At 45.2% G+C, this 27075-nt stretch overlaps 1 protein-coding gene across 1 annotated transcript in view; it reads right to left on the reverse strand.

The window, feature by feature from the left end:
• Window positions 1-620: 620 nt before the first annotated feature.
• The window catches only part of Kdr (kinase insert domain receptor), a 43805-nt gene continuing 17350 nt past the window's right edge, over window positions 621-27075 (reverse strand). The window contains exons 13-30 of the mRNA XM_057772373.1: window positions 26160-26501; window positions 23686-23832; window positions 22966-23097; window positions 20386-20492; window positions 19825-19960; window positions 19366-19470; window positions 17761-17874; window positions 17134-17222; window positions 16420-16573; window positions 14558-14655; window positions 12060-12182; window positions 11809-11920; window positions 11440-11539; window positions 10930-11035; window positions 9446-9597; window positions 4640-4739; window positions 4094-4179; window positions 621-2389 (exon numbers count right to left, since the gene is read on the reverse strand). Coding sequence (XP_057628356.1) covers window positions 2194-2389; window positions 4094-4179; window positions 4640-4739; window positions 9446-9597; window positions 10930-11035; window positions 11440-11539; window positions 11809-11920; window positions 12060-12182; window positions 14558-14655; window positions 16420-16573; window positions 17134-17222; window positions 17761-17874; window positions 19366-19470; window positions 19825-19960; window positions 20386-20492; window positions 22966-23097; window positions 23686-23832; window positions 26160-26501 — 2399 coding nt within the window. The 3' untranslated portion in view covers window positions 621-2193. The remainder of the gene's footprint in view (window positions 2390-4093; window positions 4180-4639; window positions 4740-9445; window positions 9598-10929; window positions 11036-11439; window positions 11540-11808; window positions 11921-12059; window positions 12183-14557; window positions 14656-16419; window positions 16574-17133; window positions 17223-17760; window positions 17875-19365; window positions 19471-19824; window positions 19961-20385; window positions 20493-22965; window positions 23098-23685; window positions 23833-26159; window positions 26502-27075) is intronic.

The raw sequence follows: 27075 nt of genomic DNA on the forward strand, positions 1-27075 counted from the left end.
AAAACCACAGAGAAACCCTGTCTCGAAAAAACCAAAAAAAAAAAAAATAAAAAAAAAAAAAAAAATAAAAAAAAAAAAAAGATAGCCATGTTTGATTAGATAAATATTTCAAAACCTTCTGTTTACAAAAACACGTAGCTAAAATCTAGATATGGTGGTGCGTGCCTGGAATCCCAGCTCTGTGGAGGTGGAGGGGCTAGAATCATAAGTTTTAAACCATTCTTGGCTGCATAGTTAGCTGGAGGCTAGCCTGGGCTACCGACCCTGTCACCACAAAACGCAAGCAAACAACAGCATTCAGCGTTACTGAAGGTAACTCTTGGGCCGGGGATTTGCTTTGCTCTCTGAATTCAGGCAAAAGCAGTCATTCGATAATGTCAGCCACGGATCTTACACTCTTACCTTACAGCCAGCCAAGCATCTGCTCCCTGCCTCCAGCTCAGTCTCGGAATCTCTCACCCCTGAGTTCTGAGGTTCACCCCGACAGTCCATGTTTTAACAATGTCACCAGTGCCCAGGGTGTAGCAAGGATGCATTTCTGTATGGATTATGATTGTAATGAAGATGAAGAGAGGAGAGGCCACGGAATAGCTGTGATAATAGGATGCCCCTGGATCGCTTTACTCTGAATACATTTATTGGTTTATAAAGCATTATAAACATTTGATGAAAATAGTCATTTTTATAAGAATAGAGAACCAGGACAAGTGGAACACACTCACATTATATCTGCTGCCCCCTCCTCTGTTCGAGGTAAGAGAAATGGCAGGCATAGCCGCACATCCCCTGGGAAAGGATTCCTTCGAGCCTCTCGATGTTTTTAATAAAACGACATTAGCTAATGAAAGCCTCATAACCTTTGTCATGCTACATAATCCTGATACAAAATGTGAATAGTACAAAGTTCATTATATATAATATAAAGTTTTAATATATTACATTTGTTCTACATAACAGACTATAAATATGTGTCCATAGCATGTTCTACAGCCATTGTTCCCAGCTTTTCACACTATGGTACAGATGGAAAGGACAGCTTCTTTTCTGAAAAACGCCAAGCACAAGGGCAAAAGCCAGTAGACATAGCTTTCTATGTTAAAACTCTAAGTCATACAGTAGATGTTGCTATAACCTTGGCTGTAAGGTAATCTTGAAATCTGGCTAGTGCTTATTTATCCGGAGAGTGAACAAGCCAGTTCAGCGTTTCTGCCAGAAAGAGGCCACAAAGCTAAAATCCTGGGGTGTGAGAGTGGAGTGGGGTGGGAAGGAGAACAAGTGGCTACATCCTGCCTGAGCCTTTACCACCACAACTTGACATAGAACCCTCGGCCCTTGGCCCCAGACACTGCCACCAGGGCAGACATGTGGGTGTCCATCCAGCAGAACCCTGAGTCTCAAACCTCTCCCGAACGTCCTCTCTTTTGGTGTTCCGAATCAAGGCACAGCCTGGGAGATGAGGAGCAAGCTGCATCATTTCCTTCCTGGGGCCAGGCCAGGAGACACGTAAGAGTCCGGAAGGAACTCTCATTAGGAGGAGGAAACAGCACAGGGAACTCACTTGTAGCCCAACTGCAGAGAGCACGCAACCTTCTAAAACCAGAAACCTTGCCGGTCGCCTTTGCGTTTCCTGACAGCCCACATGTCTGCCTCCGCCAGAGCCAGCACAATGCATCTGCAGGCTCCAGCCGCTCTCCAGGCAAGCTTGCGCCTTCCTTCCTACCAGTCCACAGCCCACACTTAACACTTGGCTCGGAGCCCACATCCTCAACGAAGCCGTTTAGGTAGACTCAGTCTTTAGGCGTCTCACCCATCTTCAACACACGAAGCCCTACCATTGCCCATTCCACACAATTTCACAGAGGTGTCCGTTGCCCCGGTATGGCTACTTCTTGGAGCATAGAGCCACTGTTTGAATGTCTTTGTTTCAGCTGATTGTGAGACCCACAGCAGGGCACATTATACACAATTTAAAATGAATGGGAAAGAAAGTACAGTCAACACATTCTTGGGTCATGGGCCATCTTCTCCGGAGATGCCCCGAGGAACTAGCTCCTTGCAGTCTGAGGTCCTTCTTCTGAAACGGAAATCAAATGCGGCTACTTCCGGGTGGTAGAAAGAACAGCACTTGAAAATCTAAGCAGCACCTCTCACGTGATTCCCGGGAGTTGGGGAGCAGGGTGAGAGCGCCTCCTTTTAAACGGGAGGTGAGCACAACGTGGTCCCAGAGTCGGCATGGTCTGCGGCCTCCATCAGCTTTAAAAGTTCCGCCTCCTCGCTGGAGTACACAGCAGTGTCGGCGTCATCTGAGTGGTACCCAGACTGGTAGCCACTGGTCTGGTTGGAGCCTTCCGAGGCCACAGACTCCCTGCTTTTGCTGGGCATCATCCCTCTGTGGAAGAAATGGCAACCAGATGGGTTGAGAAGGAGATGGCCCCTTGGCTCTTCACCCTCACCCCGTCCCCAGCTCCAAGGAGGTGGGATCTCCTCCAGAGACACCAGCCCCTATCTCTCCTTGCCCTAATCAGGCTCACTCAGACAAGGCCTACACTCAGGTACTAGCCTGAGTTAGTAGTGGCAGATAAGTCCTCTCCTTCAGGTCCAAGTCTTTCAAGCCCAAGAGGAGATAAAAGGCAGTTCTGCAGAAATATGCAGAGCCCCCAACCAGTGGAACATTTTACAGCCTTGATGATTGACAAGTTTGTGTACAATGATTGGAGCCAAGGGGTCTCTTTCATGATAATGAAGAAAATTAGGATGGTCTAAAAGTTCATTTGTGGTTTTCCTGTTCGGTCATTTAGGGGACTACATGGCTTATGAAAGATGTTAATAAATTTGTAGAGGGAAAAAAAACCTGGAAGACTGTGTGCAGGCAAGCCAGACATGTCAAAAACTGCTTTTTACTCATCAAAACCACATTCTTTGGACAAATTGGGGATTCAGTCACTCAGCAGCGACTGGAGAATGTTTTCAATGACACAGTAATCATGTCAAAACTAACAAATGTAGGCTGTGTGGACTGAAAAGCTCAGGGTTTGCCCTTTCGGGGGCCGTAGTCCCATTATTCATAATAAAAACCACAGAGAAAAGAGTTTATTTATTCTGTGTTAAGATATGGTTTAAAGTAGGTTCTCAAAGAGCTAGAAATACATTTTCCCCGCTTTCAATCCACTCCTCCCTTTCCAGACCAAAACCCATTCGTGTTTCAAACAATGGCATGATGTTGGCCACTTAATAGTTCTGGATAAATATAGTTTGAGTCAAAGAAAGAAGCATACAATTGGCGCTCACGGTTGCTCACTGGACTTTACAGGAAACAGCAAAATTTACTGTCATCATTGTTAGTGTTGACAAGCATAACTCAAAAACACCTGGGGGTTCCCATCTCTCACAGCCGTTCCATCATAAGTGGAGCACATCTTTTGTATTCCTACCTAGCATGAACCTCCCGGCAAATAAATAACTATTATCCCATTATTCTTTTAACTACAGAATTTCATAAATTTTTATGTTGAAATCAGGAATACTTATTCAAAGCAACTACACGCTGCTGCTGAGCCATGAGAGATGAATGACTCAAGATCACATTTAATACTTTCCCACAATTGAGAAGGATTCAAACGATAATATTTAAATACACTAAATCAGTAACTTTGTATTTATTTACATATCTTCTTTCTTAATTACAGATCAAGTTAATTAGGAACATGTTTGACAGTTCTTCAGACTGCAAACTTGTAACTCTTCATGATCATGGCGTCTGCTGATGTCATTGCTGTTTGGCCAGGGCCACATACACCACCGATCACAGTCGATATGCTGACCTATATCACACGCTCAGGCGCTCCAGAGCCTTCAAAAGTTGGGTCATTAGAAACTGACCAAACCCTCTAACTCACTTCAGATTCTTTTCTCAGACCTATCAATTTCATTGTTGGGTTTATTTCAGTTCTTTATCAAATTGCTTATTTGGGATATTAATGTCATCAACCTTCAAAGGCACCGAAAAGTGAAACTTTGTCTACACTGAATGTCTTTATTAGGACCTTTCAAAAATTCCTGTTGAAAAGATCTTTCTTATTTGGCTGAGTCTTACCCAAAAGATGGAGATAATTTATTCCTGTCTTCCAGAGTTTTCAGCTCTTCTGATGCCAGGACCATGCCACTGTCTGTCTGACTGTCCTTTTTAGGAGACAATGAGAGGACAGTGAGTACGCACAGGGCCAGCTCCCTTAAACCCATTTCCAATCCACCTAGCAGATAATACAATTCAGTGTCCCGCCAAGGAGGGTAAGGGCATGGCAGCCAGAGACTGTGAAAGTCACAAGGGAAGCAAATGCTCCCAGGAAGTAGATTTAAGCCAGGGAGACACAACCGAGGACACTGGGGTCTCCTGCTCTCTGCACAGCACTGTGGGCTCTTGAGTGAAACCGGGCACACAGTTAGACTATCTTGACCCTTGGTCCAGGTGCCTTTCCTAGGGCGGAACCAAAGACCCATCTCTGTAATGACCCCATGGCACATACCCTCAAGGAGAACCTTCATGAGGTTCCAAGACTCAAGCGCTTGGGCTAATATTTATCTAGCTAGCATTTCACCCTGAGAATTTATTTCTACAACTGTTTATAGAAGATGGACTTACATCTGGGATTACTTTTACTTCTGGTTCTTCCAGCGGGATATCTTCAAATGTTTTCACACTCACTGGCCGACTCTTTCGCTTGCTGTTCTGCAGATACTGACTGCAAGAGAACAAACATTTATCTGCGTTGGAGTGGTCGGTATATTTGGCCGCGGATGCCTCAAGTGATACCTACGTCCATTATCTTTCAACCACAAGTTTAATAGCAACCTTCAAAACAGCCTTTGGGGGAGGGGGGGAAAGAAAAAGAAAAACAAAGTCTTCCTTTGCTAGCACACACAGAAGGTTTAATTTCCTGTGGAAGTCCATTTAAAAGTAAAATATAACTGAAAAGGGTAAGGGAGACCCTGTGCCTTTGACTCATGCTTCTGAGGCCCGGGGCTGAACTCAGGTCAATGGAAGCTGACTCAATAGCAGCTGCCTTCTGAAGGACCCTGCCTGCTTGGACGGGATTCCTCCAGTGAGCTCCGGATAGAGAGCTATGGGCTTTCTATTTTTCTAGCCCATAGAGAAGGTGTCCCCCACAGTATTGACAGTCTGGGCAGAGGAAACACCTTTGGTTTCTCTAAAGGATACTGTGCTAGGCAGTGATCTCAAGTCAACTTCTTCCTTCACCGTGAAATACGGATCTAGGGCAGAGAGGGAGGTGGGCTGTGTCTTACTCAGCCATGCTTCAGAGTCTTAAGACACTGCCTAATTTTGAGTCTAACACTGACTGTAGAAATGGGAGCGTGGCTCTGTTGCTCCATCTTAAACAGGCATAGGTAATAGCTATTCTTTCTAGCTTGCAAGGTCGTCGGGAAGGTGAACGGCAAAGCAAATGTCAAGTTTGGTGTTCTGAGGACGCACAAACTCTATCTTTGATTTTCCTCTTTTGGATTCCAAAGACCTTCAAAGAGTGAGACTTGACAGACAGCGCATCACTTGTCCCTGGACGTTGCTCTTCCTTGCCACTTGCCACTGGGGGAGTCCAAAATATCCTATCCAAACCTCTTAGAGCCCAAAGGGACATAAGAGAAGGCCCATGGAGACAATAAGGATATTCTTCACTCCTGTTCCACGTCAAGTGGGCGCTGGCACAGGGCATTGTCAGGTCAGAGTTGAAGACTAGAAGCTGAGTGCCTCTTCTCTTCTCCAAGAGGTTGTTTCCTCCCCACACAGAGGACAGAATGAGGTTCCCAGTGACACCCTCCCTCAGGAGACTTCACAGGAAAGAGGACATGCAATTCAGGGGACGAGCAAAGCCCATTTCCTGCTGACTCTGATCCTTCCTTGAAAGTCGTGACTGTCAGTGAAGGCTGGGATCATGACTCTCCGCTCAGTCAGGAAGACCTTTGGGGTTCTACCGCAGGTCAGGAATTGAGCTGAATGCTCTTCAGACATCGCCTCACGGCGTCTTCATGGTAACCTCTCTCAAATCCACTGGTCCAAAATCACACAACTAGAATCTCAGACTACAGTTGTGAGGGCTACTGAAAATTTTAAACATGGGATTGGCATGACCAGATAGGCTTTTTAGAGAGTTGGCTGTGATTAAGGAGGAGAAGGCCAGAGACAGTAATACAGCCAGTGAGGAGACTTCACACTTATCTAGCGGGAAGGCAGGGAATCTGATTAAAGAAGGGGAATGCGCAGGAGGTTTGAAGCAGTGCCTGCATTCCACACAACCCAGCAGAGTGAGGAGGCGTGGATAGCACATAGCCACCTCCAGAGACTCAGATCCTTGACTTCTGATTTCAAAATGGTATGGCCCTTCGCAAATGACAAAGCATTTTCCAAGGTCTCCTTGCATCTGCTCCCCACCGTCTCCCAAACAGATCTCTCGTTATTTCCCATTGGAGATGGAGAAGACAAGGCTCAATGAGAAAATGACGGAGGAAGGGTAGAACCAGGACTCCCACTCGCCTTTGCAGGCTCCAAAGCCCACATGGGGTTGTTTCTTCTCATCCCATGGGTAGCAGGATGGAGAAGAAGGAAGAGAGCCACAGACATCTTCCTCGGGTCTTTATTAAGCACCTACTATGGTCACAGCCTTGCTCTGGCTCCCACGTGTGCACGGATCCTGTGACGAGTGGGTGGGTTGAGTCAGTAAGGAGCGTTACATAGATGGAAGGTAGAGAAAGAAGAGCCCCGTTTCCAGCAGTGATGACCAAACCAAGATGAAGCTAGGCAGCTAGCAGCCTCTCTCAGGGATCAACTCACGTTGGATGTTTAATTTACCACTCGCAATTAATCAGAGTGAGAAGAAGAGTGTGGACCGAAGCCTTGCTCTGGGGGAGAGGACTGCAAAGACATCTCTGCTAAACTGTTGGGAATGGGAGGCAGAACTCCCAGGGAAAATGACAAAGCAGCCACAGATGGTCCACACGCTGCCCTCCAGGAGAGACGAGACCGGCAAATATGGGTTTTCTTAGGGGAAGCCTACGCACTCGGGGCCACAGAGGATCCATGGGGAAAACTGGAGACAAAGCTAAGTCTAGACATAAGTGGCCCTCCCTGCCCCCACCCCTCTGCCTCTTCTCCACAGAACTGTTGAGAAAATATTTTAAAAATAGTTTAAAGGGGCAACAGATCAAGAGATCAGTGATGCTCGTGCCCAGCTCTATTTATAACGCAATGGAGTTGAAACGTATAAGGAGAAAGCAAAGCTAGAAAGACTCAGAGTTTCTGCTTGCCTGGAAGCAGGAGAATAGATAGAACATGCCTGGGGAGGTGCCTTAGCCTCAGCACATTGTCCCAGAGAAGCTGAACCAGGCAAGACTCCTGCACTATTGAGGGCAGTGTGCTCCCACCTCTAATCCACATTGCCTTCATTCACATCACTGTAAGGTGACAGAGGGCTTTGGTGTTTATAAAAAGAAAAATACGAAAAACCCTGTCTCGAAAAACCAAAAAAAAAAAAAAAAAAAAGAAAAAAAAAGAAAAATAGTGGAGTTGAGAGAGGATGTAAACAAAAAGCTTCCAATTTCTGTTTTATTTTTCAGTTTGTGGATAGCTAAAAGAGAACCTAGTCTGGGAAGCCTCCTTCAAAACTCAGAGACAGAATATCTGAGCCAAGCCTTGCTGGGCTAAAAAGCATGGTGTCGCATTCGTCCCCACTCCTGGGGATAAATGTTAGCGAGTCCTCTTTTAGCCCCAGCTTTATGTTGGCACGCTTATCTCCCAAATACAGCTCCATCTCCTGCTTAGCACCACATTCCAGGAACCCAGCAAGCCAAATGGCCCAGCTCTGAACTCTCCTCTGTCTTGTCACAGGACATGACAGGACAGTGAGCCATCAGATGGCTCTTGGACTGAGGAGAAGGCAAGACAGTGTGGCAGGAACAATGGTCAAGGCAGAATGGACTAGGACTTTGCATCCATGCGAGTTTCTCTTCATGACTCTTCTCTCTGAGAACCTCTCCTTGGAAGGAGGGAAAATGGCCCTCCAGCTGGAATCAGAAGAGATAGATTCATCTCTGGGGCAGGTTGGCAAGCCGCTCTCTTAACAGCTGTCCTTTATGAAGTCCGTCCCTTCAAGTGCCAGGCACGTAGAAATACCTTATCGCCATGACAGTGTGCCATTCACTCCAAGTGGCCATTCGCAAACAACAGTGGCCCTGCCTTCCTTCACACAGAGACTGGGCTGGGGGAGGGGCGCACGATATGGGGCTTCTTACAGGGCTACTAAAAGGCAGACCCAGGCATCGCGCCTGGTTCTACCAAGTTCTCATGTCTACATCTTTAATCATGATATTTTTGCACTGCTTCATGTAGTAGAGCTAAGACCTGTACCTAGACGATACTTGCTGTCTGGTCTAAATCTAGAGTTCTCGCATAGACAGAAATCTGATAATATGCAGGAAAAAAATTCTTCAGGGAATACTGATTGCTCTTGTTATAAAAGCAATGGTAGCATGTTGGTTGATATCTAACTCCCCCTCCTCCCTTCTCCCACTCAGGATTCCTCAGGGCCAAACATCATCCCTAGGCCTCCTTAATCTCTTTGCAGCATGGCCACTGGACCAGTGCCTCCCACGGGAGACAGCTGCCCAATTCCTTCTACAGCTCGGACTCACTCAGGAAGACAAGCAACACCCATGTTTTCAGGGGGTCTGCTCGTAAAAGCACAATAATACCCAAAGCAAAGTCAAGTTTGTCTTGGGCTTAGGGAAGGCGATGCTAAGGTCGTATTGTGGGAAGCCTCACCAGCATTTCCCTCATGCACAGGTATTACCTGAGACCACCAAAAGCTGCCTGCAGAACCCTGCACAGACCAAGACTGGACTGCATGGCATTTGTTTTGAATAAACTTAGGCACCCCAGTAGGTAAATAGAATGCTGAAACTCAGACTGGGGACAAACTTCTCTAGAGTGCAGCCCTTCTCTAGGACACAGCCTGTGGTGTGCCGTCTCCTCACCAGAGAGCCCTCGGTATGTTTCAGATTTGCACAGAATCCTTCCTTCCTGAGTCTTTTCTAAGCCATTTAATTCACCTTAATAAAAGTGTACACGGGGACAATTTTAATACAGATGTCTCCTTACCGTGGCTCTCTCTCTCTCTCTCTCTCTCTTTTTTCCTGGAGATTAACAAACTGTGGTATTTTAGCTATTTGCTCCCACAAGGCTTAGAATTCTTAACGGTAGAGTTGTGCCAGCAATATGGGCCGCAGATGGGAGGCCGTTCAACTCTCCAGACCTCCTTTGGAGAGCACGGCCCTTGTGAATGTCAGAACTCCAGTTAGCTAGAAGTAGTGAGTGACAGACTTCCGCCCCCACCTCCTGAGCTGCCCTCGAAGCCCCCCTGAGGGGGTGCTGGCCATATACCTGATTCCTGCTGTGTTGTCATAATGGAATTTGGGGTCGCACACTTCCTCTTCCTCCATACAGGAAACAGGTGAGGTGGGCAGGGAGAGTCCAGAGTCCTCTTCCATGCTCAGTGTCTCTGACATTGGAAGAACAATGTAGTCTTTGCCATCCTGAAACAATAAACACAGCATGCTATTGTTATGGCTGCTATCCTTCAAGGGCCTTTTCATGGGAAACAAAGGGCAGGGGGGCGTCTTGGCTGTGTATGCTGCTTTCATATCTGAACCCAAGACTTCAAGACTGTATTGGAAAAGGGTTGACAGAAACAAAAGGCCACTTGAAAGGGGTGTGTGGAAGAAGGTTACTAAAGGGACTAAGGAAAAACCGGATTAGTGAAGGGACGAGAGGCCATGGCTGCCATGAAGACAAAGCCAGCAATGGCTGTGGAGGAGACGGGCGAGCAAGGAGCCTAGGAATCAATTCTCCACAAAGACCTCCGCAGGAGTCGGACCTTCAAAGTGAACAGCCTCAAGTCGAGCCTCTACATCCCGAGGCAATGGAAAATTCAAAGGCAGGAAAGAGAAAGGCCTAGGACAGCAGGGGCAGAGGAATTCCCGGCAGTGCAATCTGCTGTTATTTCTCAAGAGGCAGAAAAGACAAGGTGATCCAATACATTGAAAGGTTTGAAAGGTTTCTTTGGTGGAAATAGATGTGGCCCTCAAGTGTTCAGAAGGAAAAAGGAAGCAACTGGCTCCCACTGGAATAGGGGACACCAAGCAGCAACAAACTCTTTAACAACAACAAAAAAAGGGGCGCAATCCCATTGTGGAACTTCCGCGACAGCCTGACATTTCACCAAGAGGGGCCAGAGTCGTGGCTTGGCATAATTTGCATGATTGTTTTGTTTGGGCCTCGCCTGCAGAATTTACTAAAAATGACTTGAAATTCCTTCCATTTCTGATAATCAGTAAGTCAATTGGATTCTGGTTTTGTTTGTTTGTTTGTTTTATTTTTGAGGGAGTCTTGCTATGCTGTCCAAGCAGGCCTCAAACGTGTGATTCTCTTGTTCCAGCCTTACGAATTCTGGGATTACAGACATGCACTATCACACTCAGCAGACTTTTTTTTTAGAAGAACATTTGAAAACATAACACAAAAATAAGTAGGTGGGGACCAGCAAGATGACTCAAAGGGTAATGGCATCTTCAGCCAAGCCTTAGGACTGGAGTTCAAACTCCTCGACCCACATGATAGAGGAAGAGAATAGTTCCTGCAACTTATGAATAGCCTAGAGTTGCCTATTCTCAAGCTATGAATTAGGGTCCTATCACTCTAAAGAGCAATTATTACTTTAAGGAAGCATTACTGCTCAAAACTGGAAGGCAGAGGCTCCTTTTTCAGTGACCCAGTGCCTCGTGAATGTTCAGGCAGTAGACTGTTAGAACACAGACCCTCGACCTGAAGGCTCTTTGTAGAAGCTTCTGGAGCAGAGGGTTACAAACCTGCTGAGCATTCGCTTGCAGGAGATTTCCCAAATGTTCCACCAACTCTGAAAACGAGGGTCTCTGATTGGGGTCCTCATGCCAGCAGTCCAACATGGTCTGGTACCTAGACAGACAAGACACTGGTTTCATTAAAGCATGTCATTTTTCCAAGAACTAAATGTCAAAATAATAATCAAATGGGAAGCGTTTGTAAAGAGCCTATCAAGAGCTGAGATACTAACTAGAGATATGAAACTATAGGAGACACAGATGTCAGCACTCACATGTCCAACTGTCTATAAAAGGGTCTTCTTTAACACACATCTCTATCAACCTTCAATAAAAGTTCTCTGGTATAGATAATACAGTAACGTGATGACGGTGCTTGACGTAACCAAGGAAGGCATCAGAGAAAGGGCCGAACACAAACTAGGCCATGACGTCGATGCTCACAATGGAAGGCCTTCTAGCCTTCTTAGCAGGAAGAATTGGTGTGAAAAGAAAGAAGGGTGCTTTCCAGAGTCTTACATTTCTGGGGTGGTGTAGTCAGGAGCTCGCATTCTAGTTCCCTCTTTCAGTCTCCTACAGAAGTCTTCATCAATCTTGACCCCAGGATATGGGGAAGCACCTAGAATAAGACAGGAAAGGAGCACTGTGAGCTCTGCATTCGTCGTATAAAGCCTTAAGCCTGATTCTTGCACGTTCTTATGGCCTAGAGAGATTTTTTGTGTGTTTGTTTGTTTTATTCTTGATTTTACCATCTAAATCTTCTAAGAAATTCTATTTGACAAAAGGTAAAATACAGAGGAGAAAAGGACTTATTGGGCTCGTCCGTTATTATCACCTCCTCTGCTCCTGAACCCCTACCCAGAAGATGGTCAAAGAGAAGTGACTCACCTAAGGAAAATATTTCCCAGAGCAAAACACCGAAAGACCACACATCACTCTGAATCGTGTATACTCTGTCAAAAATCGTTTCTGGGGCCATCCACTTCAAAGGGAGTCGGGCCTAAATGGGTGATAGCAAGACATCAGAACCCAAGTTAGCAGATTTCTAAGGAAAACACTTTCTTCACTTCCCAACACAGATCCACAAAGTTTGAATTGTGCGCTCGAATGGACCACCAGGTTCATCTTTAGATACTTACATCTCCCTTCCTGACATAATCCGGGTCTTTATAAATATCCCGGGCCAGGCCAAAGTCACAGATCTTCACCACATTCTTCTCTGAGAGGAGAATATTCCGCGCTGCCAGGTCCCGGTGGATGCACTGTGAAAAGAACAGGATTGTGCTAAGTCTCCACACAGCTAATCTCTTCTACATCTGTTGTGACCTCATGCTGAAAAAAATCCAACATCAGAGAACCATCTGATTAGCAAGAAGTGAGGTAGAGTTTTAGAGCAACCGGTCAGGAAAGGGGCCCGTATGTTTCACTGAGACACATCTGCTTATTCCATAAACAGTCCTGTCCTTTGGCGTTAGATGATCTGGTTACAGTCTGATGATGGACACGATTTAAAAATGTGTCTCGGATCACATCCACACATCCTTTCTCTTGGCAGCCTCTGTGCCTTGAACTGGGTTATTCTAAGGGGATCCCAGAATAGATTTGCTTTGAATGGCTGTGTGGAAAGGAGAAGTGAGGATTCTCATTGGTTGGGTGCGCTTGGTTGGCTGAAGCTGGACTGGATCCGGAGGCAGTACACAGTGGTACTCATCCTGCTTCAAAGTGTTTGATATGACAGAAAAGGTCAAGCCCGGCAAGGCTGGCCAGCACGAGTGGACTGGACTCTGTAGAAAGTTCCCCAGAGCTCAGCTTTAAGCCTCGGGATTTGCAGTTCCTACACCAGTCTCTCATTTCTGTCTTCCAACTTGATCTGATTTTCAGTTATTAAGTGGCCCTGTCACTCTGTGCTCACAGCCCTCAAGCAAGCACCTAAGCACCAACTGAGAGGGAAGAAGAGCCTCAAAGAACTTTAGACATGAATGAAAGGCTTGCGTGAGAGACCCAATCAGCACAGGAGTGACCGTGGGAGCTGGGAACCACTGCCTCTCCCCTTGCACCCCAGGTCAATAAGGGCAGTCTCCCTTGCACCAGAATACTCAGGAGAGCATTGTCTAGAGTGAGACAGCAAAACTGGAAAGGTCACATAACAGATGGCATCTCTACTTGCTCTCAACCAAAGAGCTTCCTTTTTCAGATCTATCTATCTATATATATATATATATATATATATATATATATATATATATATATATATATATCAAACCAACAAAACCACCTTGTGGTTACAAGAGAAAAGAAAGGATTCTGGCTCCCCACTCACCAATCACTATATCAACTCTTCCTTCTAGTTGACAAAAGAAATTACTTGGCTCAAGAGTGAGTTCTGGCCTTTACAAAAATAATAACCCTTGAAAAAGACTCAAAGTCCTTTGGGATGATCCTGTAGGACCCTGGTTCTCTCCCTTCTTGTTGAGAAATAGAGTGCAAGAAATATTCAGCAGAACTATCTAAGATTCCGAGGTTCTAGATGCTGCCAAGAAACTTTAAACTTCAGTGGGGCGAGGGGCAAGGGACCTTATAACTATAAAGAAAACAAATGAATTATTAAGGCCTTCTGTTCCCTCGGGAACCTGCAGCAAATACACTTCACCAACAGAGCTTTTCCTGAATATAATGTGAACCTTTCTTACCAATGTGAGACTACACATCGCCCCCTTCCCAAGGTCACCAGTGACTTCCCCCAACCTCCCTCCCACCTCAGTGCTGTTTACAACCTTTGGAATGTTTGTCCCTTGTCACGTCCCACCCCAGCCTTTGTTTGGCCTACTTTCTAATTTTAGCTGTTTTAATCGTCCACATCTGAAGCCTGGCCTTCCTGGCTTCGAATTATACAAATAACAAATAACTTTTTGATGGATGGTGGTGAATGTAAAATAAATTAAAAATAGACCCCACTACACCAAGATACCTACAGGACTCCACTCCCCGCCTCTTCTAGGTGCACAGATCATATCCTTAGTAAAGAGTCCCTCCTTTAGCTTGCATAACGTTGAAGTACATGCGTGTTAGCACATATATTCTGCAAGCCTCTTCCCGCCTTACTTCATCTCACAGCATCTGTTCCTAACCTTCCTCTTGTGCTGCTTGGTTATTGGTTGTTTCCAGCTACAAGTGTTGGAAACCTCAGGAAGAGCTGTCTTGGTTGATTCACTACGGTGGCACTTAGAAGTCTATCTAGTCAGCTAGGAGGTGTTGGTGTTCTAACCTCAGCACTTGGGGGGCAGAGGCAGGTGGATCTCTATGAGTTCCAGCCAGCCTGGTTACTAGAGGAAATTCCAGGACAGCCAGTGCTACACAGAGAAACACTTTCTTGAAAAAAATCAAAACAAAACAAACCACCATACCCCAAAAAAGATTAAAAACAAAACCTGACACAGTAATTGGTCCACGAATATTACTGATATGAATGAATTTCATCAAAGCTCTAGCCACCTTTTATTCACAGAAAAAGGGCCTCCCTAGAGAAACACATTTAAGAATCCTAAAAGTGATGTGTGACTTTCCAACCCGAGCAAGCCCTGTCTCATTCAGCCTGTGATCTGAACACAAAGCTTACTGTCCCCTTGACCTGTCTTACCTTCCTTGATGCCAGGAACTCCATGCCCTTAGCCACTTGGAAGCTGTAGCAGATGAGATGCTCCAAGGTCAGGAAGTCCTTGTACAAATCTTCAGAAGCTGTGAGAAGAGGCAAGAAGACACAGCTGAGTGTTCCCATTAGTCAGTAGCCCTGCCATCTCAAGACTCGAGAGTCAGTTTCAGGAGACAGAAGCAGAAGACCTGCCCATTTGCGAAACCCCAGATTATTAGCCTTCATTATACTCCTTGGGGAAAAGAATGCTTTCTCCATTTTGGTCAAACTGAGTCACTAAATCGAGAAGGGAGAAGAGAGATGAAATCGGTTCAGACAACAAGAAGAGAAAAAGGACCTTTTGAAGTCTGCTATCTCAAGCTGTTGTTTTCCCATGAAATCAGAGGGGGAAACAATAGCTCCTATGAAGAAACTCTAAAAATAAAACAACAATATTGAGGGTCATCAAATCTTTTTTTCTCCGGGCTTTTGTCTCCTGGGACAAGGACCAAAGTTCAAACTGCAGTCCACAACAGATAACTAAAAATAACAGAAAGAGATTTATTTCTCTCACTTTCAAACTTAAGACGTGCAGCAAGCATATTAAGTCTGTCCTGGAAAGGAGACTTTCCTCCACGGGGAGAGAAGTGAGTGACCACAGGCGTGGAAGAAAGATGGATTTACATAAGCTGGTAGCGTTTATTACAGCGCAACCGATACACATAAACACTGAGGCACTCCTGGATATTTTGAAATGCTCTCCTAACTTATCAGATAAGATATGGCTACCGTCTCTTTCCTGGACACAAGACCAGAGTAAACACAAACTCAATTGCCATAACAGACTTGTTAGTATTGAGAAAGCTGAGACTTCTTATGCTAATGGCTAGGAACAGTGAAACTCTCTTCGTTCTCCAGATAAAGAAATAGAAGCGAAGTCCTGGCCTGCAATTCCAAGCCATTTACACCTCAGCCCTCCACCCCTAGCTCCTTGCATTTCCAGCTTACTGGCTACCAACTGTGAGCAAGAGGGTGCCCAACCCACTTACTGGTAGACCTCATGAGGAGAGGCCTAGCAACTTCCCCATGCCCTCTAGCCCAAGTCCTAACCACCAGCTGCCTATACAATTTCCAAGAGAAAGAAATTGGATCCAGTTCTATCAGTCAGCCTGTGGCAGGGGAAACAGAAGGGGGGGGTTGTCTACACTCACACCCCAAGATCACCAAGCATCGGGCATCCTGCTCCTTCTGATGAAGGCAGACCTACAGTGTGTCCTGGCGCTGAGTGAAGTAGCGGAAAGGCTGAGATCCAGCTCCACACATAAATACCACTAAAGCGTCATTGGGATCACAACCAAGTGAGGCAAGACTAAGGCATGTGACGGGAGATTGAGAAGCTAGCTGGGGTGGAGTGAAAGCGATGGCCATGTCCTCACGCATCTTGGAGAAGGTCGGGAAGAGATGCCGAAAGGGCCTCTGTGTGCTGCTAACGCATGCTACCTATTGGATCTGAGCCACTTAGGGCAACGAAGTCTAGCCAGACACCAAAAAGCTCCCTTCCCCTTTCCAAACACGGCACTGCACCTCTACTGCCAATAAATTCTTATCCAGTATTGGACCAGAGTGTTGATTTGATTGCTAGCGATAACTTAGCCCACTGAGTTACCTAGACTTCTCAGGATAACCCTGCTTTCACTCCCAGTAGAGTTCACTGTCTGTTTGGGGCTTCCATACTTTTGTTAAGCTTGATTGGACGCTACCTAGGAATTTAGATTTCTTTCGTACGTGAAGCTTTCCCCCGTGGCTGAATATCTTGTCACCAACCCTTTCTACAAGAGTGTGTTTTAGGGACAGGCTGCAAGGGCAGGTACCTTCTTCTTCCTCCACATCACTGAGGGATTTCTCCTCGACAAATCCCGAGCTGGCCGAGCTCTGGCTGCTGGTGATGCTGTCCAAGCGACGCTTCAGATTCACAGAGAGCTCCCCGACATAGTCTTTCCCCGGGCGGAACCGGGCGCCTTTGCTCTGGAAAAGAAGGGACTGTGAAAATTCCTCAAATACAAGATGGGTCTCTCATGCATGGCAAGGTCACACACAGTTGAGACTATTGAAAGCAAAAAAGAGAGACAAGTCTAGGATCCTACGGAGATAAAACGCAGGGCAAGTTTTAACAGCGTCCCTTCTCTAACGCCATGCTCCTTCTCTTTGGGGTCAAGTGGTAAGTGCTACATTTCCAAACATACTCAGACACAGTCATTAGTGCCCCCTTGACAGGGGGACGCACCCTCCATGGCGCCAAATATGGCTAAGGTGACAGACTATCATCCAGAGTCAATGTTCCCTCTGTCCTACCCTTTCTTTAATCAAATCTAGCACCATCATAATGGGTCGGGAGATTAAAGTCCTAAAAATAAAATATGAGAAGCACACAATCCCCTTAAGTGGATGCTAAGATAACTAGGGAAACATGCAAAGAATTTCAACAAAAAGACACATGTGAAGCCTCTTTGAGTTTTGCTCTGCTTTTCATGCCCAGGTAGACGGGACATACATGTGTGGCCATGCTCAGGTAGACGGCAACATACCTTATAAGGAACAAATTCATTTCTCTTGCCCCGTAAGTAAGTCGATAGGTTTCCAAACTTGCAGAATTCCACAATCACCATGAGAGGCCCTGCAAATGATACCGCCAGTTACGACAGGAAAATGAACTTCACGAACACGTCCCGCTAAGAACTTAACATACTGATAAGCCCAAAACTGCCCTGGAAGAAGTCTTATATGGAAACTCTCTCATGGGAACAGAGTGGCAGAAATCAGCTGACCCCAATCCCTCCTGTTGTAACTTTTCTTTTTCAAGCTGATTCTACAGGCAAAATCAAAACATCAGCAATCAGCTGAGATGACATTATAGTGGGAGAAAAGGGAGCTGACTCGAGGTTCTTTTCTCTCGAGGTCTGGGGTGTTCATCTTGCCCATCGAACACTCACTGTCTAAGTAGCAAACGTCTCCCTGTGAGGAGAACATTCTTTTTTTTTTCTTTGAGGAGAACATTCTTCAATTCAAAGGATGCTGCAGAATCCTTCGATTAGAGAGTCCACTGAATCTCTCTGGAGCCTAGCACATCTGGGACTGTGCAAGGGACTGCTCCCTGGAACACCACCAGCGCTGTTAGTCCCACGCAGGTGGGCAGAACCACAGCAGTTACTCACCTCCTGGCTTGGTGCAGGCACCTAGAAGGTTGACCACATTGAGATGGTGGCCAATGTGGATGAGGATCTTGAGTTCAGACATGAGGGCTCGGTGCTCGCTGTGTGTTGCTCCTTCTATGAGTTTAGAATAAAGACAGACACTGTTAGGTGTGGTTGTTGCCACAGGATGACAGATGCACTTAGCTGTGCGACTGGCAGAGCCCAGTTACAGCTAACGGGGCAACTGTCAAGTGCAAACTCTGTTTTCTAATTAGGAAGCAAGGCTTTACTTTAAGCAAACCCTGAGTGATTGATATTTAAAGAAATCTAAGGCAAGGTTTCTTGTAAAGTTAGGAACATATCTGCAACAGAATCACATTTAGATTCTCTTTCTGTACAAACTGGAATTTTCTATTTCAGCTTTAGTAGGCTGCTTAGGGCCAGATCAATTCAATGCCTCCTCCTAGGGAAGCACATTAAATATTCTCAGATCTAGGGACCAGTGAGTTGGCTGGGTGGGTAAAGGCCCTTGCCACTGATCCTAACGACCTGAGTTCAAACACTGGGACCTACACGGTGGAAGGAAAGAACTGACTCTTACAATTTGTCCTCTGACAATGCATATATATTCTCTCTCTCTCTCTCTCTCTCTCTCTCTCTCTCTCTCTCTCTCTCTCTCTCCTCCTCTCTCTCTCTCTCTTTCCCTTCTCCCTTATCTACACACACACACATAAATGAATGTGTTAAATCGACTCAGGTCCATGCTGATATTCCAAAACTGATCTGCACCAAATAAATAAGTTAACAGGACCAGCACACAGCAAAGACATTTGTTCATGGGTGTAATGGGGCTAGGACGCATTTGGTGCTGTACAGACTGCTACACTCCTCTCTCACCCATACACATGGGTTCCATCTCAGGGCCTGATGACCCATCTCTACACACACACACACACACACACACACACACACGCACGCACGCACGCACGCACACATATGCACGCACACATACCCTTAGGCTCTAGATAAAAAATTCAAATGGAGGAAGGGTTCTTTGAAAGGCACAAGACCTTTTAGCAAAGGGCAAGCATCTCCCTCCACCGAAACAATCACAAATTGAGCAAAGGCTCCCCTCCCCTCATCAGAATGTCCAGGCTGCAGGTCCTTTACTGTGAAAAGATGCTGGTGTCTAAAAGAACACCCACACCCTATTCTGTCTGAACAGCCACTCTTACTTTGCAGCGCACCTTCAGAAAGTTCTTTGGAATGTTATAATTCTAAAAGAACATGATGGTTTTGCATTATACTATTTTTTACTGATTATAAAGGGTTTATAATCAGTTTGCATCATAATACTTTGAGGAACAATTTTAACAGAACCAGATAGCTTTCCCTCATATAACCAGGACCACTAAACAGAATTGTGTAAGTTGATCATTGCTCCCCAGTCATGTGCCCTTGCATCAGGCTCCAAAGGAGGAACCTATCTCTAATCTGTGCAAAGGCACTATCAGTCAGGGGCTTTCTGTCCCACCTATCCACAGAGCCAGCGATGCAAGCCTCATACCATGCTTAATGAAGGACGAAATAAAGAGAACCACATCACAATGTCATTTTGCTTTTTACCTTTCAACATTTTGACAGCCACTGTTTTGCAGGTCGCTGTCTTGTCAATTCCAAAGGCGTCTGCCTCAATCACTTGGCCAAAGGCACCACGGCCGAGAGGCTTCCCTGGAACCGATGATAATGGCAATTACAGAATTTGGTTGTCTCGACACACTACCAGAGGGTTATGTGAAGATTCTGATTGGTTAAAGGGATGTTGTATTCCATTTAGACCCACATTCTGCTTTATTCCCTCATTCTGGCTTTGCCCTGCACCTTCCAAAGTGCCCTGCTTTGGATGGTTATACAGGCTCCTCACTACCAAAAGGCTATAAGGGTGATTACCCAAAATCAGGAGATACAATTAATATTTACAAATACGAATACATCATCTGAATAATCTAGACAGATCATTGCCTTAAAGGAGAGTTAGGTGGGCTGGTAAAACCAATGTCAAGTTAATAGCAGTTGACAGCTCACCTAGTTTCAGCCGGTCCCTGGGGAATTCCCATTTGCTGGCATCGTAAGGCAAGCGTTCACAGCGCTCATCCAAGGGCAGCTCATCTGGATCCATGACAATGGACAAGTAGCCCGTCTTCAGTTCCCCTTCACTGGCCTGGAAAGCATAAACCCTCCCAGTTACACAGTCCTGTTGTTTGCTTGTTGTTTGGTGTACTTGTTGCTGTTTAATAGGGGACCCATTCAGAGTGTCTCATTCCCCAATAAAACTCCCAAAGTTTGAGAGAAGTCCTATTATAATCCTGCTTTTTAGTTCCTCTTTAGTTTCCAAAATGAGTTCAGAATAAAGTTTCTAAATCTTAATTACAGTGGACAGCCCAAACCCCTGACCCCTCTAGTGGCTTCCATCAATTAATGTCCATGACTCAGTCAAAGAAAATGGACAAGAATGTTATTGTGCTGAAGTGAAAATGTGCCCACTGAGCCACTAACAATGGGAAGAAGCGGCTGAAAGAAGACCAGTCAGGTTCCATTAATCACAAAACCAATATGCAAGGGGCAGGAGGGACATCGTGTTGTTACCCGCTTAACGGTCCGCAGAACAATGACAAGAAGCAGCCAGAAGAACATGGCAATCACTGCAGTGCCCACAAGAATGATGACTTCCAGGTTGGTCTTTTCCTGGGCACCTGGAAGACACAGGCAAGTGTGTTCACTAACTGGGAACCCACAGCCTTTGGTAGAAGGCGCCAAGCGTGACATGAGACCTCAGGCTCATCCGCTTTCAAGACTCAGAGGGACCAACAACCACAGACTCCATCAGTTTGACAGAGTCTGCCACACTCTTAAAGGACAACAGCAGCATACCAGTCAGGGAAGCATCCAGCAATAAGATTCCCAAACAACGAACCATAGGTGTAAGTGTCTTCAGAGATGCGTACAGGATGTGTTTTGTGAGAGACCTCTTTTGAGAAAAAAAAAAGTTCTTTCTATTGGTGGGCAATAGCATCTGATTTTGTGCTGATATGTCCTCCCTTGTGTGGCGTGATTTAGGAAACTACACAAGGAAAGAAGGGAAGCTCTTTGCCCAGGCAGCAACTTGTGACCACACACCTACTATGAACTTGTTGCTTTAAATATGTCACCCTCCTTCACTGTTTCAGTAAGTTTTCAGTTTTCAGCTTGAAGAAAGAAGATTTGAAAAATTGAGCTACTTGTCTGAGAGACACAGGAAGTCGGTGGGTTGTTCAAGGGTTATACCCGGTCTGTGCAAAATAGAGCTGACGAATACTTCATGCTGTCCCTGTGTGGCAGAAGCCTGAAAGAGGAGAAGAAAGGAGAGAGAGAGAGAGAGAGAGAGAGAGAGAGAGAGAGAGAGAGAGAGAGAGAGAGAGAGAGAGCCCACTGGCTGTGAAAGGAGAGAGGAAAGACAGAGCTAAGCAGGACAAGGAAAGTCGAGGGCTCCTCTCCAGGGTGTGTTCCAAGTGGAGAATTACAGGCAGAAGGCTCTCAGCACCAAGTGATTAGGAGGGAGGAGATTAAGATACAATTATCACTTGAGGTCTGTCTCTCCACTCATATGGTTTAGTGTGAGTTGAAAGAAGCCCCGAGCTGTGGGGGATGACCCAGAAGCCAGAAGACAAGCAGTTCATTAGCTGGCAAAATAGGAGTTACCAATTGGGAGACAAGCTCTGAGTGTGTCTGTAAGAGGATTCGGTTTCTCTGCTATTCCCAGAGAAGCAATTCTCCCTCTATCTGAATGTAAAGATCTAAAAGCTTACCCACATATACAGAAAAAAGGCCAAATGTTCAACTGCCTCTATCAGTTTATGTATGAATATTCTCATAGGAACATCTGAGAGCTGAACATGGTGCTATCGTCCCCAGGTAAGTCTCCACGATACCCATGCCACTGTGCCCACTTAGGCTGGGTAACCTAATATAGAAGGCTAATGGAGGGAGGTAGAATACCAGAGAGAGCTGAAAGGAGCATCCTCCCTGGATCGGCACTAAGACATGATGCGTTTGGAAGGGACAGAACCACCATGCCCTCTGGCATCTTCACTAGCCGTTAAAGTTTACGGAATCCTGACATTCTTACAGATGTGAGAGCACGCTAGCAGTTCCAGATGCAATATTCAATGACGTGAGTTGATTGATTAAAGGAACCCACATCTGCACCGTGAGACATTAGAGATCTGCCAAACCCATCTCTAACCTCCCTCAGTCACCCCCTGCACACCACGCCTTCAGTCACACAATAGCCTTGTTCTCTTAGTGGTTACAAAAGAAGATCAAAAAATTAATCAGTCATGTTCTTCCTAAGTTGAAATAGTCTATCATAGATTGCTGACTAAAAATAGGTGGATTTAACATCAATCCAGCACTCGTGCGCGCGCACACACACACACACACACACACAGAGAGAGAGAGAGAGAGAGAGAGAGAGAGAAGAGGGAAAGAGGTTTCCTTTCATTTTTCAATAATAACCCTCAATGTACCATGTTACAAAAGCAATCATTTTTTGTTTATGAGCGAATCCTGGCTTGGTTCTAGCGAAAATTCTGAACCTGTGTCACTAATTGAATAGCAATGTCAACACCAAATCTATTTTTTTCCCAAGTAGATATTGGAATGTCATTTCTGTAAGTTAACTTGGTCATTAAAATAAAGTGATAACCAGGGACAGGAAGATACTCGTTGCTCCTGGCTAAACATTTTCTCACAGTGAGAAGCATGCGGACAGGAAATACGCTACAGGCTGACGCACGCCACTAACTTTGCTTTCTGGTTAAAAGAACACATGCCCATTGACGACAGATTATGAAGAACAGGTGGAGAATCCCTAACGCAGAACTCCCAGAGGACCATGATCTGAAACTTTCTGAGTGCTCATCCCTTCCCTCAAGTGACAAGCCACAGGCAAAGGGCAGGTGCACTGAAAATATTGCATGAAATTACCTTTAGATTATGTGTATAGGTTTATATAATGCCTAAATAATTTTTATGTTTAGATGTAGATCTTTTCCTTAAAATACCTACTAAACTTGTGACAATATTCTAAACCCTGGACTACGTCTATTCCCCAGTAATTGAGATCTGAGACACTTGACCATCCTGAAGAGCCACCCACATGCCATGGTCCCATGACGTCTCTCTGACCTTCTATGATGAAGAGTGTCTCCGCTCTGGCACAGCCAAGAACATTGCAGGCCTGGCAGGTGTAGAGGCCTTCATCCTCCTTCCTCACCCTTCGGATGGTGAGGTTCTGGTTCCCATCTTTCAGTACAATGCCTACAATTGGAAGGAAATGTTTGCTTTATTTCTGAGGATGCGATCTGTGCTTTATCCAAGAAAATGTTTAGAAGACTTGCTGCCCTTCATCGTGGGCTAGGATCCAACTCTAAAGAGGTGGATGGCTCATTTCAGAGCCAGATAGCTCCTGTACCTAAATACTGCTTTGTGTGTTCATGTAGGAGAGGAGGCATGCATAGAAGTCAGAGGTCAATGTTGGGTGTCTTCTTTATTCTTTTCCACTTCATTCTTTTGAGACAGAATCTCTCTCTGAATCTGGAGCTCAATGATCCAGCTAGACAGGCAGCCAAATGGCTACAAGGGTGCACGTGTCCTCCACCCCCCCCAACACACCCTGCCCCTTAGTACTGATATTACAGAAGGATGCTGAATCTAGCTTTCCACATGGGTTCTAGGGATGTGAGCACAGGTCCTCAATCTTGTTGGAAAGCATTTCACTGACTGAGCTGTCTCATAAATATGCTTTCTGTCTACTTTGAAATAAACCAAGAAATGACAGCGGTCTTACATAGCATCCTTGAAAAAAAATAAAAACTACCACTAAAGAAATAGACAAGTTTCACATACCTGAATCTTCCACGAGTGTCTCATTGTCTTTAAACCACGTAATGTGTGGCGTAGGGTTTCCAGATGCTAGGCACGCAACTTCAATGGTTTCACCAATCATTGTCGTCTGATTTTCCAGATTTCCCAGGATCATGGGTGCCATGCGCTCTATACACATAAAAAGAAAGCTATAGAGCCCACAGTTCCAACTGTGCAAACAGCTTTGGTGTCCTGTCACTACTGGACAGTCTAAACTTAAGAAGCAGTAGCCCATTGATGAAGTGGACTGAAACCACGCAGACACGAGAATTGCTGGTGGATGCGTTGGGTGAACGAAGGAGGGACAGTTCTGACAGACCATGGCAGCCTTTCCGTGTCCATATTAGCGACCCTACATACAAGTCACAAAATAAAGATTCGGGACTCTTTGAAGATGGCTTTTTTCAGGTTATAGTATTTCCCCCCTCTAATCACACAAGGCTTCCCCAAAGGGTAACTCCTTCTCAGCAAAGTGGTCGCCACTAAAAGTACAGTTTCATCATGTTTTCCCTTGGGAAGGGCAAAGATTCAGCAGAAGTACATGGGGGGTGACTTATATTTTTTGGATAACTTTATATCATTTCTAATATTTACTATCCATCATATACAATGAGGGCCAGGGCATTCGCCTTATTTTTAGGTGAGGTGATCACATTTCAGGGGTTTAAGCGTCTCACCCAAATCCCTATAAATAAGCCAGTGGTTGTGCTATTAACAGAATGTGGTGAGCCTGAAAGTCGGTGTGATTCCCACTAAAGCACAAACAAGCCAAACACAAAACCCCATGGGCATTTGTCTACATGCACAGCATAATACCAGCTTTACCCTCTTGCAGGTCATCTATCAGCTGCGGAAAGATCTTGTCCAAACCAAATGGGCATCGAAAGAATTATGTTGACAGAATCCACTTTAACTTAGCAACCTGCGACTGTCTCTGCAATGCATTATGTCAGAGTTTCAACAAAGGTGCTGGGCTCTGGTCTGTTTCTAAGAACAGATTTCGGGGAAACAGCAGGAGCATCCTTATAGAGCCACACCCACTCACTGTGATCTTGCTCTTCCTGCATGGCTAAGCCAGGATCCTCCTTCACATCTCTTTCTAAACTCTTCTACCTCTGGACCAGCTACTAATGTTCACATCATACAGCTGGTCCTATGTGCGGTGTGATTTCCAGGGTCTTGGGTATGGCTTGGCTCAAAAGCATCTGTCTTTCTGTTCCCGTGTCTTCAGAACAGAAAATCTTACACAGGTGTCTATTTCTAAATTAAGCCAAAACACTCAAAAAATGTTATTCATGTAAAATTTTGGTGTAGATAAGTTAACCTAGGAAGTTTCTCTTCCTTGTTCTATAAAACAGAAAAGATACACATCACAAAAACCTTGAAGGGCACACAGCTGGTCCTATATGTGGTGTGATTTCCAGGGTTTGGGGTATGACTTGGCTCAAAAGCATCTGTCTTTCTGTTCCCGTGTCTTCAGAACAGAAAATCTTACACAGGTGTCTATTTCTAAATTAAGCCAAAACACTCAAAAATGTTATTCATGTAAAATTTTGGTGTAGATAAGTTAACCTAGGAAGTTGCTCTTCCATGTTCTATAAAACAGAAAAGATACACATCACAAAAACCTTGAAGGGCACAGCAAAGAAAGGAGGAAATGAAGGGAAAGGAAGAGACACTCCCTAACTTCACCAGATCTCCTTAGAGATAGAATAGAGATTTCCCAGGTTTTGTGCAAAGTACAAGTTTAGACAGGACATAGAAAACATCCCCATGGGGAATGTGAAAGGCTTGCTAATCACAAGTTTATCTCTCTGAACTTCACCTACCCTAGACCACATGAGATACCACAGAAATACAGGCAAAGAGTGTATCACCCTTTCAAGAACGTTCCAGATCTTAAACTCATCCCTCGCCTCACTGTTTGTGAAGCAGGTATCACACTGAGCATCTAGTATATGCCACTGTGTTCAATGGCTAGAGTTACAATCTAGTGTATACCACTGTGTTCTATGGCTAACATTACAACAACAAACAAGCAGAGACCAATTTTTGTCCTTCTGATTTGGAGCTCTCACAATGGTATGACCACCTAGTGTTTGCCTATGGTCTCATCCTGTCCTTCTAGGTCCACACTATGAGCTTCTGGCATGCTCTTTGCTCATGGTATTACACAAACATTCTGATTTTAATCATTGAATGCCCAAAGATGCCATAGGAAGTTTCCTAGTCTGAACTAATCTCTTGCAGATACTGGTAGTGACTTCATCAAAGGCTAGAAAGAGCCAAGCTGTCTTCTAATTTTAATGCATCACCTCACCATTATTAGCTTTGTTCTGCTTCTGGGAGTGAGCCTGTCCACTACAAAAGTTCCCAGAATCTGGCACTCTCAACACAACACCCGAACACATTGTGTTTAAGGCATTGCAACTCATCGTCCAGAAATGCCTACATACCTAGAATGACTAGCTGTTTGACTAGGCAATGTCTTTTCTTGGTCTTTCTGTCTTGAGCAGAGCAGACATAGTCTCCTTGGTCCTGCAGGGATACATTCTGGAATGCTACAATCAAGATGTCACTTGTGCTATTAGAAAACATGGTGGCATTCATTTTCCAAAGAGCATCCAAGTTCTTGCAAACTGGCGTGAGTGGTTCGCCCATGTGGATGGATGTTGTCTGTGAGCCAAGCTTGTACCATGTGAGGTTCTCAAATGTATTTCTATCTGCAGTGCACCACAGAGACACATTCTCCTGCTCGGTTGGCTGGGAAGCAGGTTGCACAGTAATTTCTGGACCCTCTGAAATGCAAAGCCATAGTTAGAGGATGGTGACTTAAGTTGGTACATGACATCACTGTCTTCTCGCTGCTGTGAAGAACTTAGGGACAGGTCTTGCACTGCCCAGCCATTTCTACAAACAAGACCCAAACAAGACAATCAGTACCCAAAGTTTATTCACTGGAAATGAGAATTAACTTTCCCCAAGTTTTTACTGCACTCCACTTTGAGTTCTGGATATGGTTTCCAAGTTGAAAAAATAAAAACCCAAGGTAAAGCATTTAATCATCACGTAGAAACTTTAACGATGCCTTCTTATTAACACACGGCAGTAAAACTACATTTATTACGACTAATTATCTCACACTAAAATATTTATGCCAGCACAATCAGCTCAAGTTTACCCACAAAACCAGGCTACATAGACAAAACCAGGATCATTGGAAGGCAGAGGACAGTGCTCTCACGCCGTCCCACTCCCTCCAGAAGGCTCAGCCTCACTGCTGTTTTCTAACAAACCCACAGATAACATCACGAACTCCAGTGAATCATGAGTCACACTGACTGGGGAGCAAGACAAGTTCCACACAACATC

The sequence above is a fragment of the Chionomys nivalis genome, chromosome 6, assembly GCF_950005125.1.
Source record: "Chionomys nivalis chromosome 6, mChiNiv1.1, whole genome shotgun sequence".
Taxonomy (NCBI): domain Eukaryota; kingdom Metazoa; phylum Chordata; class Mammalia; order Rodentia; family Cricetidae; genus Chionomys; species Chionomys nivalis.